Raw genomic sequence first — 17568 nt, forward strand, 5'->3', positions numbered from 1 at the left:
CTCCACGAGCCACAAACGCAGCAGTAACTCGAAAGACAGCATGCTACCCATCCCGGTACCCAGCAACCGAAGTTAGAGGCGGCAGGAGGCGGTCCGGGAAGCTGGCCCTTTGGGCGTGCCCCGGCTCCTCCCTGCCCCGCCCCAGCCAGAGTGCGTGCTGGGATTGGTGCCCGTGGTTCCGCCCCTGTCGATGACCCCGCCCCACAAGACCCGCGGTGGGTGACCCGGAAGCGTTTGTGAGGCGCCGCCGCGCGGCCCAGCTCCTTTTTCCGGTCGGCGTGGTTTGCGAGCGCAGCGTCCACGGTGCTCGGGCCCTCACCATGAGTGTCCCGGCGTTCATCGACATCAGCGAGGAAGATCAGGTGTGCTCCCGGGCCGCGGATGCCGCCAGGGTGGGAGGTGGGGGAAGACTCAGGGATGTGAGGGGCCGCGTCGGGTTTGAGCCCGGGCCAGGCGCGCGGAGCGTTGCCCCGCGGAGCCAACCCCTGAGTCGAGAGCCGCGGTGGTGTCCTCCGCACCCGGGAGTGGGCAGGCCGAGAGGCAGGGGCGCGCGTTCCGGGTCTGGAGTTGCATCAGCCCGCCCGCCGGCGCTCCCAGCGCTGGTCCCAGGCTCGACGGCCTACTTCCTGGTCGGCGTCAGGACTCTTCCAGCTTGGGGTCACTTCTGTCTGTCGACACAGTACTTTTGACTCACTGAGAAGGATATCTGCTTCCGTGCCCGAAATGCAGCCACATCCGGAGTGGGAGGTGGCAAGTTTTCAGACGGCGTAAGCAGTTCAGGGAAAAATAATTTGGTACTAAAGATCAGGATGGCTTTACTACTGTGTGAACGTATGTAGACTGTATTTTATTCTCTTACTTGATCAAGAGTGAGAGTTCTGAAAGCATACCGTCAGTTCCACCCCCAGGCTTTTGAGGCATACACCTGGTGAACGGTCTTAAGTTTCTGTTTACTCTTTTGTATGAATGCATGGGTAATGCTTCTCATTTTAAACTGATTGAACTAAACTTGAAGTGAGTTTCTCTTAATTTTGCAGAACTGAAAACTATTCTAAGTGTTGTCATTCTGTAGTTTTCTGCTACTCTACTAAGATGGAAATTTTGGTTTCGATAGAAGAGAAAACATTACTGGTCTAAGATAACTTTCAGTCCTGAAGAACAGAGTAAGGGAAAGAAAGATGGGGGAAAAAAGCTAGGGAAGGAGTTGAGCATTATTAGAAAAGATGTGAAAGGAAAAAAAGCCTATCTGATGAGTAATGGAATCATGTTATCAACAGTAGGCTATTAGGTTACTGGGAAAATGAAGTTACTTGTTGTTGTTTTTTTTTTTTTAATGGAAAAGGGTTGTTGATGCAGGAAGATTTTGCCATTGATTATATTAAAGTGTCTTTTCTAGTTAGGTTATGCTACTATTCTTGTTTCACCCTGGCCATTCCTTTTGGGTAAATAGATGATTGCTTCAGGAATTTAACTTCAGTCAAGTTCTCTGATTAGAGTAACCACCTGTGGCCAGTAGGAATACCAGATGAAAACAGCCTAGTGTTGATTGAATAGTTTGCTTAAATAAATGCCTTTGGGGGAGGGGGGGCGTGGCGTATTATGTCTCCTTCATAGAGAAATATACAGTGATATTTTAGTGCTGTCTGAAATGGTGAGATTTGTTTTATGAAATCTTGTTTATAATGCCAACTCATGTGACGTTTCTGTGTTATCTGAAAAGATTGCACCATCAGATCTACAGGTTTCATATACTTAAGTAGCCAGACACAGCTGTGGAATTAGAAATGTGATGCCTGTACATGTGCTAATGGTGTCCCTACATCTCCATTTCAGTTATTATCTTAAACACTGTTTACATTCAGGTGTGGCTGCCATAAATCCAAGTCCTCAAAAGAATAAGTTATTAAATATTATGTGTGCGTTAGAGTAGAAAATTCCTAAATACCTGGATGTGGTATTATAGTTATGTTTTTATGGGTCCAACAGTGCTTTCTGATCCAGGTGTGCATTTTAAGAGAGCAATTACATCATAGATGCAATTCGATAGAAACATTATATTAAGGGCGACCCTCAAAGGCATCTGTTTATTTTTGTGTCTCTCCCAGTGCTTATCACAGATAAGTCCCCAAACATTTACTTAGCAAATGATTACTCCCTTACCAGGGTAATGTCTATAAGTTTTTAAATTATCTGTGTTACATAGACCTGAGAGCAATAAAATTTCATTTCTTTAAAACAGATCAATTATTCCCTTTCCCCACTTGCCCCCCAGAAAAGCTTGGGTTATGTTAGAAAGGCTTTTGCTGTATACTGGAAGTCCAGCAGGATATATAGGTGATGAGAGAGAAATTCTGAAGGTGATCAGTGTGGGGGTCATAGTGGGTCTGTGTAGCTACTTGTTTGGGAAAATCTTTGAGACTGATGGTGGATAAGCTAGGGGAGAGAAACTTTAACATAATTTAAAGTCATCATTAAACGTGGTATTCACATTTTTTTTTTTTTTTTAAGAAATAGGACAGAATGCTTTTAGATCTTGCCTTTTGTAATTCATAGTTCATCTAATAGATATAGAGCAATCTTATTTGATTCAACAGGCTGCTGAGCTTCGTGCTTACTTGAAATCTAAAGGAGCTGAAATTTCAGAAGAGAACTCAGAAGGTGGACTGCATGTAGATTTAGCTCAGATTATTGAAGCCTGTGATGTATGTTTGAAGGAAGATGATAAAGGTTTGTTTTTAATTTTTTTGTATTATTACTAATCATCAGTTCAGTCACTCAGTCGTGTCTGACTCTTTGCGACCCCATGAATCGCAGTCCTCCCTGTCCATCCCTGTCCATCACCAACTCCCGGAGTTTATTCAAACTCATGTCCATCGAGTCGGTGATGCCATCCAACCATCTCATCCTCTGTCGTCCCCTTCTCCTCCTGCCCCCAATCCCTCCCAGCATCAGGGTCTTTTCCAGTGAGGCAACTCTTTGCATCAGGTGGCCAAAGTACTGGAGTTTCAGCTTCAGCATCAGTCCTTCCAATGAACACCCAGGACCCATCTCCTTTAGGATGGACTGGTTGGATCTCCTTGCAGTCCAAGGGACTCTCAAGAGTCTTCTCCAACACCACAGTTCAAAAGCATCAGTTCTTCAGTGCTCAGCTTTCTTCACCGTCCAACTCTCACATCCATACATGACCACTGGAAAAACCATAGGCTTGACTAGACAGACCTTTGTTGGCAGAGTAATGTCTGTGCTTTTTAATATGCTATCTAGGCTGGCCATAACTTTCCTTCTTTTTTTGAGTGTTATTGCACACAGTAAATACTGGTAATTTCAGAATGAACTGAAGAAAAAATACAAATCTCTTAATAAGGTTTACTTTATCAAATGGGATGTAATTTCAGGTAATTGAAAAGCTAATTATTTGACTAATTCTCTATTTATTGAGATAAAATGGGAAATTTTGAAAATTAGGAGTCCTAAAATCTCTGATTAAGGTCTGAGATTAAACTTGGCATATAGTTAGCATCTTGCCAGTAAAAACTGAAACTGTATACTATATGGACGTGTAAATCAGTCTTCTGTTTTACTGGTTGAAAATCAAATCTTGGGTAGTAAATTCTTCCTCATTTAATGTGTAAGTTGCTTTCTGAATGATAATGGTACAATAGAGCTGTTTATTTTAAATTCATGTGTTCTCTATTTTTTAGTTTTTTAAAGTTTTATGTTCAGTGGTCTTTGGTATATTAAAATTCTGGAAATACATATTTAACTCGATACATTAAATATTACAGTATCACTGTTGTGTCATCCATACATGTGTAGATGTTGAAAGTGTGATGAACAGCGTGGTATCCCTCCTGTTGATCCTGGAACCAGATAAGCAAGAAGCTCTGATTGAAAGCCTGTGTGAGAAACTGGTCAAATTTCGGGAAGGTGAACGTCCATCTCTGAGACTGCAGTTGTAAGTTAAGAACTGAAAGAGGCTCAGTTTTTCTATGGGCTTTTCATAGAAAAGCAAGGGGTTCTTCATGTTACTGTCATTTATTTGTAAAAAGAATTCTAGAACTTGACTCTCAGCTATGACTTATTGGTGGTGTTTCTTTGGGCCCCATTTCCCTCCTTGCAATGTGATGTTCGTAACAGTATCTCTGAAGTTTGTTGTAAGCGCAGATGGCCTCAGTGTACTCACCATAGTCACTGATTGCAAGCACTGCTTCATTATTTGTTTGTTTACCAGGCTAAGCAACCTTTTCCATGGGATGGACAAGAACACTCCTGTAAGATACACAGTGTATTGCAGCCTCATTAAAGTGGCAGCATCTTGTGGGGCCATCCAGTATATTCCAACTGAGCTGGATCAAGTGAGTTATGATGTGGAATACTTGTTCTGCTTGTAAGAAATAAGAAGCAAAAAATGAAATAAGAAGCAAATATATTCACCACGTTACTAAATTTTCTCCTTTTATCAATCTGGTTGTAGGTTAGAAAATGGATTACTGACTGGAACCTCACCACTGAAAAAAAACACACCCTTTTAAGACTACTTTATGAGGCACTTGTGGATTGTAAGAAAAGGTATTGAGAATTAATATACTGACTTAACAGGCAATATAAGTAGTTGGGACTGTTTTTTAAAGACAAGTAGGATAAGTGCTTTTGCTCTTACTTTGTTCTCTAAGGAGTTGCTATAAATCTCTTTCTGTAAATTTCACCTACTAAATTAAAGATAACTGCAAAGGTTGGAACAGTTTTTCCCATCTTTAAACTTTCTAAAAAGCAAAACTTGCTTTCCTAAAACTGGTACAACTGTTAATCCCAAAGCTGTGTGTAACATTAGACTAAGTGATTTAATTAGACTAAGCTTTGCTGTCTTAGTACAGGGTATTGCTATCACTTTTGTTTAATGGTGGTGAAGGTCTATCAGTCGGTTCCCCTTAGTCAGTGTCTCTTACATAAACGGTAGAGCTTTGCAATGAAAGTGAAAGAAAAGTGTTAGTCATTCAGTCGTGTCCGACTCTTGGTGCCTCCATTGACTAGCCCACCACGCTCCTCTGTCTGTGGGATTTTCCAGGCAAGAATATTGGAATGGGTTGCCAGTTCCTTCTCCAGAGGGTCTTCCCGACCCAGGGTTTGAGCCCGGGTCTCCCACATTGCAGGCAGACGCTTCACCATCTGAGCTACCAAGGAAGCCCAACTTTGCAATAGACTGTACAAAATCTTATTGTGCTTTTGCAAGGTCTTGAGTTCCTAAGGCTTGTATTTAGCCCAGCAAACTGCATGCCCAAAAGATTTATTCCTCCTCCAGTTACAGATGCAGCCAAATGATAGATTTGGCCCAGTTTTTAGAATCAGTATTGAAGGATAATCCTGCCATTTTGACCTAACTTTTCAATTTCTGTTTTCACATAGTGATTAAAAACTTTTAGAACAAGTAATCAGTCTTCAGTTTAGTTTTATTGCACAATTTTTAGTGGCTTTCAGTGCTAGGGTGTTTCATATATTAGAAAAGATCAGTAATAGTGTTTCTGTTATGTTAACGTAAGTTTTTGCATACCATTTACATTTAACAGTACAAGAGAAAATTCTATTTTTGTTGTGAAAGTTGAAGTGTTTTATTATAAAAGAAGCAAGCAGTGGATTTTGCATTAATAGCCTATTTCATCTTGTATCAGTGGCTACTGTCTGTTACGTGCTTGCATACTTGTGGTAACATTCCAGCCAGTTGTCAGTAAGTGTTAAATAGTTTTATATTAGACCATTTCAGATAGGGAAGGCATGAAAGCTACTGGAGAAAGAATCTGTATTTTAATATACACTATAAATGTGCAGGCAGTGGATTAAAACTACTGGGATTCAAACCTTGGCCTTCCTACTAGCTATGTGTTAATTGCTTGGTCATGTCCAACTCTGCAATCCCATGGACTGTAGCCTGCCAGGATCCTCTGTCCATGGAATTCTCTAGGCAAGAATACTAGAGTAAGTTGCCATTCCCTTCTCCAGGGGATCTTCCCAACCCAGGATCAAAGCCGGGTCTCCTGTATTATAGGCAGATTCTTTACCATCTGAACCTCCAGGCTAGCTGTATGACCTTAAATAAATCTCTGTACCTCAGTTCCCAACTTCAAGGTGGAAATAATAGTAGTATGTACCTAATAGCATTACTGGAAAGATTAAGTAAGATAATATATACACGAAGTTCTTAAAACAGTGGTTTTATTATTAAGAAAGCACTCAGTGAATATTAGATATTTTATTCCTATCATTATCCTTTTCACTTTTTTCAAGCTCATCTTTAAAAAATTAGTCTTTTTTTCTGGTACAGTCATTTAAAATGATGTGTGTCATTGATGACTACTCATTGGGTAGTGTCTCTAATTGCTATTTAGTAGATCCTCAGTGTTTTATGTGTAAAAGGAAGTAACTAAGGTCACCTTCTAAAGAATCCCAAAGCTAATTTCTCAGAGAAATTGAGATAGGACATCAGTACCCATCTGTCCTCTCCTAGACACACCCTAATGTTCACATATTAAGAAATACCTGCAGCATTTGTCACAGGTGAGCATTCTTTCCTTGGTGAAACGCTTTCTCAGTTGACTTTGGGGCTCCTGTCTAGAGTCTGTGCTTCATTCACAACTCCCTTCAGATCTGCTCAGTTGTTACCTCATTGGAAAGGCCTTCTTTGGCTGTCTGTGAAAGTAACAGCATTCCTCTACCCTTGCATTGCTTCCCCCCACCTTCCCTCTTTTATTATTGCTCCCATTGCACTTATTACTAACTGCTATGTTTTAATGTTTATTATCTGTCAGTCCCCACCAGGATGTAAGTTTGACAAGGGCTGTAACTTTTTGTTCATTGCTAGGACAGTGTCTGACAAGACTAGGCACTCAGTAAATATGTGCTAGGTGAATGATGACTATTTCTGAAAAACGAACATGTCAAAAAAGCAGTAGATGTAAGAAGCAGTGACGTGAGGCAATATGAAGTGGTAGTTTATGGAACTATAGTGCATATACCCTTCCCAGAGGCATTCAACTCAGCTTTTCTTCTGATTAGGTCTTTATGTTCAGCTGCTTTCCACCTCTTTCTATTTAGTTGTGGCCTTGCCCTGGTGAATCAGACAGTAAAGAATCTGCCTATAGTGCGGGAGACCTGGGTTCGATCCCTGAATTGGGAAGATCCCCTGGAGGAGGGCATGGCAACCCACTCCAGTTTTCTTACCTGGAGAATCCCCATGGACAGAGGAGCCTGGTGGGCTACAGTCCATGCGGTCACAAACAGTCAGACATGATTGAGTGACTAAGCACACATAGTTGCCTCAAACTCAGTATGACCAAAATGAATTACCATTTTCTCCCTCTGAATTAGTCTGTTTTCCTAGCTAGACATCTTGAATTTATCTTCTGTTTATTCTATTTACGGTGATTTTGTGAAATGAAAATTTCAGCATATCATTCTTTAGGTTTATGTTTTCTTTCGCATACAGTACAAAATTCTTAGTATGATATAGACATGGACTTCCATTTATTGCTGTAGTGTGGACTTGGCGAATTGATAATAATCTTGCCATTTTTGTATGGTGCAGTGACAAACTCCAAAAACTCTGCTTTCTCTGTATAGATACTCCCTCCCTCCATTTCTCTCCTGCCTGCTTTTACGCACACCCACACCCACACGCTCTTCCTCTTGGTTATCATACTCCAGACATAGTGAACTGTGTCAGATACAAAAGCACTATGCTGTTTCCCAGTCTGGACCAGGGAGGCTGGTACTTGTTCTTGTATGATCTATAAGCTAAGAATGGTTTTTACATTTTTAACTGATTAATGGTGGGGGAGTAGGGGGTCAAAAAAAAGGCTATTTCTTGAAATGTGGCCATTATATGAAATGCAAATTTCAGTATCCATAAAATTTTATTGGAACACACCCATATTTACGTTTTTATGTATTATCTATGTCTGCTCTCATCAAGATTTGAATAGTTGAGGTAGAGACTGTGAGCTCTAAAGCCTAAAATATTTATTGCCCACTGCTTCGTGGAAAGCTGACCTATATTTAGTCTAGACCCACACTCAACTCCTTTACTCTGCCTGAAATGCTCCTCCTGTATTTCCAGTGCCCTCCGGTTATCATGGCACTTCATACCCTCAGTCAAGAGGTTTATGAGGCTGTAGGCTCAGTGAGGGCTTCCCAGGTGGGGCAGTGGTAAAGAGCACCCCTGCCAGTGGAGGAGACACGAGAGACGTGGGTTTGATCCCTGGTCGGGAAGATCCCTCAGAGAAGGAAATGGCAACCCACTCCAGTGTCTGCCTGGGAAATCCCATGGACGGAGGAGCCTGGCGGGCTACAGTCTGTGGGATAGCAAGAGTTGGACACGCCTTAGTGACTAAACAACCACAAAGCAATAAAGACTCAATGAAGGTTAGGAACCTTGTCTGTCCACCATTGTATTCCCAAGGTGTTGGGCAGTGATGGGCCGTGAGTCAGTGAATGCTCCCCACAGATAGGGAACTAGGAGAGGATAGTTATTTAAACTCTATAAATTTCTGTCATGCTGCTGCTTTTAAGTTTTAAGATTTGGTTTTTGCCTAGTACACAGAAAATGGTCTTTTTGTTGTTGTTTCTGCTTCTAAGTAGAATTCTGGGTGTTACCTTGCCCTCTTAGTAAGAAATGCTTACACTTATTGGTGCCTCCTTCATGATTGTATTTATATTGGTGGTTGATGAGTGTAAATTGTGTGACACCTTTTGAGGCCTTATTATATGTCAGATACTGTGCTCTTTAAATGGACTGTCCGATCTTTGTGAATTCAGATTTTCTTTAACTGATAAGATGTATTCGACTGACGTAGACTGTGGCTGTTAAAACTGGAAAGTGTGCCCATGCTTGCAGTGTATCACAAGCTAGTCATTTGTTTTTTAAATTGGAGGATAATTGTTTAGTGTTGCCTGGTCTCTGCCTTACAACACGAATTCAGCCATAAGTGTATGTATATCCTCTCCCTGTGAGCCTTCCTCCCACTCCCCCCACAAGGTAATACATTTTAACCTTAGTTTTGTGGGAAGTTTTAGAATGTCATTTAACTTTTTAAAAATAAATGGTATAGCTCCTACTGATTTTATCCAGGTTGAATCCAGATGTGGGGAGAAAAGAAAGGTTTTTAGAAAATGAAAATGGTGTTTCACTTACTTAGCAAACTGAAGCTTTCTGTAACTGGCTGAAGATTTCATCAGTTTAAAAGAAGAAATGAAGGGTGAAGATAAACATTTTCTAAGTTCAGATTGAGTGATGCATTTAATTATTTTGTACTTTTTCACTGCAGTCAAAATTGATCATATAGTTCTGGGGGTGATTAATTGGAAGGATGTCATTAGTGGAGTTATGTAAATGTCTGGTGTTGGCTCAGGTTCAGCTGTACTATGCCACCAGTTTGTAGCTTGTCTTCTCTGCCTGGAAAGTCATCCAGCCCCAGCCTTCCACCTCCAACACTCTTCATAGCCAATTATTTTACATCCTTCAGATCTCGGCTTACGTGTCATTTCCTCAGAGACTCTCCCTGCTCATTCTGTGTGAAACAGCCTCCTCTGTCCTCTCTCGACTCTCATTACTCTGTAACATCACCATTTTCCTTTATGGCACATACTTGTAAGTTGGTATTTTTCCTCAGTTGTTTCTCTTTCCTACTAGAAGGAAAGTTCCATACTTTCCATAGAGAAGAACTGTGTCTCTGGGTCACCAATGTATGTGTATCATCAACACAGTATTGACACTTAGTAAATATTTTTTAATGAATGAATGAATGGCAGTAATGATACTCTGAAGTTCCTAAAGTTGTATTTCTTTTTAGTGACGCTGCATCTAAAGTTATGGTGGAGTTGTTAGGCAGTTACACGGAGGACAATGCTTCCCAGGCTCGAGTTGATGCTCACAGGTAATGTTTAGCCTGGTGTTCCAGTGATGGCAGTTGTCGGGGCAGAGGCAAGCTACAGTATTCAGTCGTATAATGGAGGTCATGCTTGCATCCACCAGTGATCCAAAGCCATTTGATAGCATGTGATGGCATCATCCATGATGATTCTAATGTAGCTACCAAAATTCAAGATTTGGTATTGAAAGAACCATAGAATGCATGTGAAATAGCCATATAGTGTTTGCTATTTGGGGTATTCCTGCAATTGGGGTTCCCAACCTGAGCAGTAGAACTTGATCTTGGTTTGATTTTACCTTAATATTAAGGAAGGTTGATGCGGAAAGGTTGGATTTGTATAAAAATTAACATTGCTAATGAAAACTGCTTCAAGCAGTTTTAGGTCTATTAATATCGATAAGAGTAGAATCAGTTTTTTAACTCTGTGGAATGGAAATTGTAATTTCTTCATAGGGTTATTGCTCCCCAAGAACCTGTATATGATGGATGTTGGTAGAAAGGGTAGTTAGTGGAAAAGATCGTTATTGACTCAGGTCAGAATGCCAACATTCAAATACTTAACCACTTAATTAGCCCTTAAAATCAGGCAAGTTCTTTTCTGAGCTTGTTTCATCTTTGGTAAAGTGGGCATGATAATACTCTTAAGTGTCTCAGGGTGCTGTGAGGATGAAATGAGATAATACATGTTAAAGCACTTAATATCTGACATAAATGGTAAAATATTGCTGTTTTATTCTTTGATTATTTTGGTGGTGCTTTCTCTTCAACTCTGTTTTTGCCTGAATAATTTTGTTAAAACAGGCATCACTGATCAATTTATTGGCCTGTTTTAACCCCAGTTTTGTAAATTTTTTTTATACCATGTATATTGAACTCTTAGATATTTCACTTAATTGAATATATTTTACAGTCTGCAAAGCTAGTGAAATGTACCTGAATTTCAAGACTCTGAGCTTTGATTTTGTTTTCTAATTAAGGTGTATTGTGCGAGCATTGAAAGATCCAAATGCATTCCTTTTTGACCATCTTCTTACTTTAAAACCAGTCAAGTTTTTGGAAGGCGAGCTTATTCATGATGTAAGTAGTTTATCCTTAATGTGGAAAGTGTTTTCTCTTAAATCTAACACACTGAACCCAGAACTCTTTGTATTAATAGACACACTCAGAGAAATCTAGAAAGAGAACTATTTATTTATTTTTTATCAGGAACAGACTGAAATTTAGGACTAACATTTAGCTTTTCTCCACTGCTGAACACTCCTTCATTTCCTTCATCTTCTCCATTATGAACTTGGAGAATACAAATTTCTTCATATTATATAGTGTCAGCTAGCCCCCAATTAGGAAAAATAAGTCTGATATTTAAGAACACATGAATGCACTTTTCTAGTTATAAATACATTATGGATTATTTTCTATTAGTACTACATCATTACTGCCATCTTTTGGGGTAAATCGTTTAGAGCTCATTGTATTTACTGATTCTTTCATCTTAAGTGAATTTGATGAAAGCAGATTTACATGGTAATTTGATCAAACAGATTGAAATGTAGAGTTTCCTTACTGGGAGTCAGTGTCTTAAATAGCTAGTATAAATCTTGATTCTGTATTGAATATTGTCTTTTTTTTTTTTTAATCTTTATTTGTATAGCTTTTAACCATTTTTGTGAGTGCTAAATTGGCATCATATGTCAAGTTTTATCAGAATAATAAAGACTTCATTGATTCACTTGGTAAGTTTTGGGGATTATTCTTTGGAGGGGTAGGGAATGTATGATCCAGAAATTACGATCATGGCTTTATGTGTAGATTACCTAACCAGCGGTGTATCTTATTCCTTAGATGCATGGTGATTTAAATTTTTGGTACTTCTTTTAAAAAGCCACAGTCACATAATTGTAGCAGATAGCTTTTTTCCTTCTAATATAGTCTTTTACACTTGGTTTTCCATCACTGCCCCCAGTGAACAAAGTCAGATCTAAGTGAAGCTATAGGTGAAGTTAGAAGTGGAGTTATGGTGATTTTGTGTGACAGTTTGTTGAAGACAGCATAGTAAATTTAAACTTTGTGATTTTTATCTTAAAGTTTTCTTTCTAGACCAACAGAGTTCAGTAAATGTTGCTGAATTGAATCTTACTCACCCTCATTAAGCAGACTGCATATATATTCAAGTGTTTTCTTTCTGGAGCATGTTTTTAACATGGCTAAAATTTAAAAGGGAAACCTTAGAAAATCTGTAGTTGAACAGGTTTAATTGTTCTAAAACTCTGATTTTAGAGAGTAAAGAAGAATGAAGCTAAGGTGCTTAGTTTTTCTACTGGATGATGATCAGAACACAAAGGCCAGTTGTAATTTTCCATATTAAAATTGAATTTGGTCTTCCTGGTTGGTTGAAGTGTAGATAAAGAATACATTTATAATCTACTTTGATTATACTATTAGTCCCCAATTTGGTAATCATTAATTCCTGTCACCTCTAACTTTTGTGCAGCCATTGGACTTAGGGAAGCTTGAATTATTCTGAACATAATACGGCGTCTGAAATACACCAAGATAAAGCAGACGCCAGTGTGCTTGTGTTCAATGCTTTTGCCAGGTGCACTAGACCCAGAAAACCACATTCTGTCCCAGTTAATTTGTTCTGTGGCATGAAGCTATGTGATGGAATGTTAATGTCAGCAACCTCTTTATTTACGCACCAAAGAAAAAGGAGTAGTAATTAACACTTTGACACTCCCCCATTGATGTGTAATTGACTGTTTCAAAGGAGCACTGGTTCATAAGCTATTGCATGCATTAAAATTACGTTTTCTATATTGCAGCATTTTAAGACAGGGGTCAGTGACAATGCAGAAATTGCTCAATGATGCACATTTTTTTATTACTGCATTAAGGTTTTGACATATTAGTAATGAATAAATGTTTCCATAAAATTAGATTTTTTATAACTTTAAAATTGAAATACAGCACAGAGCACCGTGACTTCCTCTGACGGCAGTCTGCTTTCCTGAAACAAAGCGCAGCCTCCCGCCGGCCTCACCTCACCCCGCCGGCCTCCTGGTTTGACGCTGGGAACAAGAATCCTACAGGCTTTTAGTCTGGTTCTTTGTTTTACGTTAAACATCAATTTGAAGTGTTTTTAAATGCAGATTTCCATGTGTTAGATAGACCATGGTTTTACATAATTCATTTGAGAAATAATCTTCCCTCCTCTGATAATTTTTTGATTTATGGTAAGCTTGTAACTGCACAAGGAGTAGCAGTAAAATAAATTTAACTTCACAAGTAAATTATATCTTAGAAATTTTAGGAATTTCTGTCATTTTATCATATGAAAAGAGAACAATATGTATGTCCATAGAACTAGTAATATTAAGGAATTTTCTTGTATTGACAAATATTGTATACAAATAAACTTTGTTCTCTGTGATAGGAAAAACATAACAGAATTTCCACAAATCAGATTCCTTGTTTGGACTTTTGTTTCTCACAATCTATGCAAATTAGCAATCATTTATTACTAATTTGTTTGTAAAAGATGTTTTGCAGAAAAACATCTTATTAAATGTTTATTTTTGGGTTTAAAATGTATTAAGATGTTATTACAGCTGAAAGTCTGGTTATAAATGTATAGGTTCCACAGGTGGCATCAGTTATTCTCAAAACACTTCGTTTTATTAACACTGACAAGTTGGGCCAACAGTAGCACTATCTTGTGTCAACTGAATTGCCCTAACATGTCCACATGTAATCTAGTGTTGTCCAGTTGCTACCTTCTTGCTTCGGAAAGTTAATCAGCATCTAATTTGCATTTGTTAATTAGGGTTAATGTGCACTAATTGATTTTTTGATGCTTGTAGATTTCCATTAAACCTGCTTAGCAATACTTACTTGGGTACCTCATTCATTTGAGTTATGATGATCATGTTTTTGTTGAATCTGTGCCAAATAGAAAGCCTGCATCATAATTACAGCTAATTAACAATTATGTCCTATATTAATGGGCTTCCCTAGTCTTCTGCTAATATTATGTTATAAATTTCAAATTTATTTATGGAGCACTTAGAACTTTTTTACCAGTACAAACTTGAGGCTCTTAATTACTAGAGAGGGTCATTCGCTGAGTTTACATAATCTGAAAGTTCAGAGAAAAGGAACGTGTAAGTATTTCTAAATTAACTTTAGAAATGTTTTAAGAAATTAACATGAAATAGAGTAATCTGTGTGTTATAATTCAGCTTCTATTTAGGAATAGATAATTTGGGTATTCAGGATTTGTATATATTTGTATTTCTAGTTATTTTGTAAATGAACTTATTTTTTAGGCCTAGGTACTGCCACTTCATAACTAATAAGTCACTTAATCTCTTTACTCCTCAATTTTAATTTTTTTAGAGAGAGGATGGGGACTAGGTAGTTTGCTTTTAGATCTGACAGTTGTGATCCAAATAATTGTAATAATATTTCATTAGAAATTATAAGGCAAAATTTGAACTATTTGTAGTTTTCTACTTTTGCCTTAAAAAGAACAGGTATCACTATTAATTTATCCAGTACTAATCATTTTAAACCTGTAAATGTTAAATACACTTTTGCAGTTTGATTTTTAAGTATTAAATCCAGAGTGGCCTAAAGGGAAATTTAATGTTTTCATAACTGAATGTATGTTAAAATATTTTAAAACTCCATGCTTACCAGTAACACAGAAAACTGTATCAATAGATACAGAATTTTGTGTTTAAGTGGAGAGCTTATTAGTAAAAATAAGTTTTAAGTAATTTAGTTAAATTAGAATGTTCTTATGAAATGTATTTTGTATATTTTATCTCCTAAAATATATAAAATAAATATTAAAAATAGAAAATGTACAAAATGTTTACAGCCTAAAAATATTTTATAGCCTGATCTTAACATTGAATGTGTCACCTGTGGCACTGAAGCAATAAAGAAACGTAGTTATAGAAAAATAATTTTAAATGCTCCGCAATATAATTATGGGGTCAGTTTATGCAAATGCAAAAAGCTTTGTGAAAATTAACGTTGTGACGCAGTTTTACCTGAGAGTTGTTGTTATGCAGGGCTGTAATGAGTATGGGTGCTTATCTGGCTTCACCACTGTGTTTCCCAGGCCTACTGCATGAACAGAATATGGCAAAAATGAGACTGCTTACTTTTATGGGAATGGCAGTGGAAAATAAAGAAATTTCTTTTGACACAATGCAGCAAGAACTGCAAATTGGAGCTGATGATGTTGAAGCATTTGTTATTGATGGTAAGGCAGTTGGAACATTTTCTTTTCTAGAATTTCTTTCTACCCTCTGAAACATAAGATTTTTAATCTTGAAACTGAGTTTAGTAGTTGAGCAGGTAATATTTGTAATACTGTAAAAATTCAATGGGAATATATTCAGTAAGTTACTGTGTGGTTTTTTTGGAGAAGGAAATGGCAACCCACTCTAGTATTGTTGCCTGGAGAATTCCGTGGACAGAGGAACCTGTCAGGCTACAATCCATAGGGTCACAAAGGGTTGGACACGACTGAATGACTGAGCACATGTGGTTTTTGGTTGTGTATCTATTCCTTGAAGTCACGTAGAACAGAAGGCCTTTAGGGCAGTATATTGTAGTTGTTAACAGCCTAGATTTTAGTATTAAACCTGTGTTTGAGACTAGGTCTTCAGCTGTGAAACATGAATGTAGGAGTTAATTTGTGGTTGTGAGGATGAAGTAAATTAGTGCATGTAATTAATGCATGTGCCAGCTCAGTGCCTGGCACATTGTAAATGATCTGAGAATGCCACCCACTGTCACTTTCTTGTGACTGGCCTAGGAACAGGCCCACCTTCTCCAGTAATTGCATTGTGTACAGTGCTCAGTCACATCCGACTCTTTGCAACCCTGTGGACTGTAGCCCACCAGGCTCCTCTGTCCATGAAGTTTTCCAGGCAAGAAACTGGATTAGGTTGCCATTTCCTTCTCCAGGGGATTTTCCCAACCCAGGGATCATACCCATGTCTGTTGCATCTCCTGTGTTGGCTGGGAAGCCTTAATAATTGCCTTATAAAGTGCAATGTAATTAGGATTTTTTTTCTGGGCTTTTTAAGATTAATAAAATGCACAGAACTATTGACATTGTTTCATTGGAATGCTCTTAAGTCTGAAACAGTCCTATAATACCTTATTAAGAAACTACTTCCCGCCTCCTCTGTTCTATGATTTCAGGAGGAACACTAGAATTCTCACTGAAAATCGTATGTGATATTTAATACAGATAGGTGCAGCAACCAGAGGACAAATACGTGGCCTTCCTTTTGGTTGAATCATACTGCTGCGCTTCAGAGAGCCAGTCTGTAAAATACAGTGTTGGGAAACTGTAAAGTTTTATTATGGGTTACTTGGTCACAGTTTCGTGTTTTAGGCTGTTTTCCTTGGGAATTTTTCCATATAATAAGTCATGTAAAACATCTTTTTTCCAGCGGTAAGAACTAAAATGGTCTACTGCAAAATTGATCAAACCCAGAGAAAAGTTGTTGTCAGGTAAGACACTAATACTTTGCAGCATTTTGTAGAACAATTTATTTCTGTTTCACTTAAATGTTTATAGAGAACCAAGGTGGTGTTCTTATCAGTTGACTGTAGTTAAATAGTTCCTATTTATCATAATTTTATTAAAGTTCAGACTGAATGTGATTAGCTTATTTAATGAAAGAGTCCTATTTTCCAGCACATTTCATTTAATGGCTCAGCACTGGCTAGAATACTAATGACTTCTGTGTCTGGTTTATGTAGTTCAGGAAAATAGATGGTTTAGGATTAGTGTGAATAGTGAAAGTCACTCAGTCGTGTCCAACTCTTTGCGACCCCGAATACTGGAGTGGGTAGCCTTTCCCTTCTCCAAGGGATCTTCCCAGCCCAGGGATCAAACCCAGGTCTCTGACATTGCAGGCAGATTCTTTGCCAGCTGAGCCACAAGGGAAGCCCGGTTTAGAATTAGTATGGCAAATAAAGGTTTTTTTTGTTTTGTTTTGTTTTTAAAAAGCTTCAGTCATTTTTACAACTCTACATTGTCTTCTATATATATTTACCTTGCTATTTTAACTAGATACGAGTGTATTATATTATAAAAGAATACCAAAGGACAAAAGGTTGACTAATAACTTTGTTTTTTAATTTTTCTAGTCATAGCACACATCGGACATTTGGAAAACAGCAATGGCAACAACTCTATGACACGCTTAATGCCTGGAAACAAAACTTGAACAAAGTGAAAAACAGCCTTTTGAGTCTTTCTGACACCTGAATTTTTACACTGTATAATTTTGTTCTTTTTGGAAAATCATAGTAAAACATAGCTAAAATCTGACTACAGTCTGGACATTTACTGTCTCATATTTAAAAGAAATCACCATCTTCAGAGCATAGAAAGTAATAAATTACAAAGGGTCACTGTCTATTTTGTATAATACATATGTTGTGTTCTGTAAGGAAGGGTTTTGAGATACAACCAAGAGCTTTGATGAAAGAGTATATGGAGGAAAGACATTTAACTAAAGGGAATTAAATGCTAACATTCATTCAGTGCTAACATAAAACCTTGCAATCTTAGCTGTCTTAAACGAAGCATTTATTGAGTGAAAACACAATAACA

At 38.1% G+C, this 17568-nt stretch overlaps 1 protein-coding gene across 1 annotated transcript; it reads left to right on the forward strand.

Annotated features, from left to right (window-relative positions):
- The first annotated feature begins 206 nt into the window (after nt 1-206).
- EIF3M (eukaryotic translation initiation factor 3 subunit M) lies at nt 207-17283 on the forward strand. The gene is made up of 11 exons (XM_061151373.1): nt 207-362; nt 2595-2727; nt 3817-3955; nt 4232-4355; nt 4475-4569; nt 9840-9923; nt 10898-10997; nt 11572-11653; nt 15049-15192; nt 16397-16457; nt 17100-17283. The coding sequence occupies exons 1-11, from the start codon at nt 321-323 to the stop codon at nt 17218-17220; spliced, it is 1125 nt and encodes a 374-aa protein (XP_061007356.1). The 5' UTR covers nt 207-320; the 3' UTR covers nt 17221-17283.
- The last annotated feature ends 285 nt before the right edge of the window (nt 17284-17568 follow it).

The sequence above is a fragment of the Dama dama genome, chromosome 1 (genome assembly GCF_033118175.1).
Source record: "Dama dama isolate Ldn47 chromosome 1, ASM3311817v1, whole genome shotgun sequence".
NCBI lineage: Eukaryota > Metazoa > Chordata > Mammalia > Artiodactyla > Cervidae > Dama > Dama dama.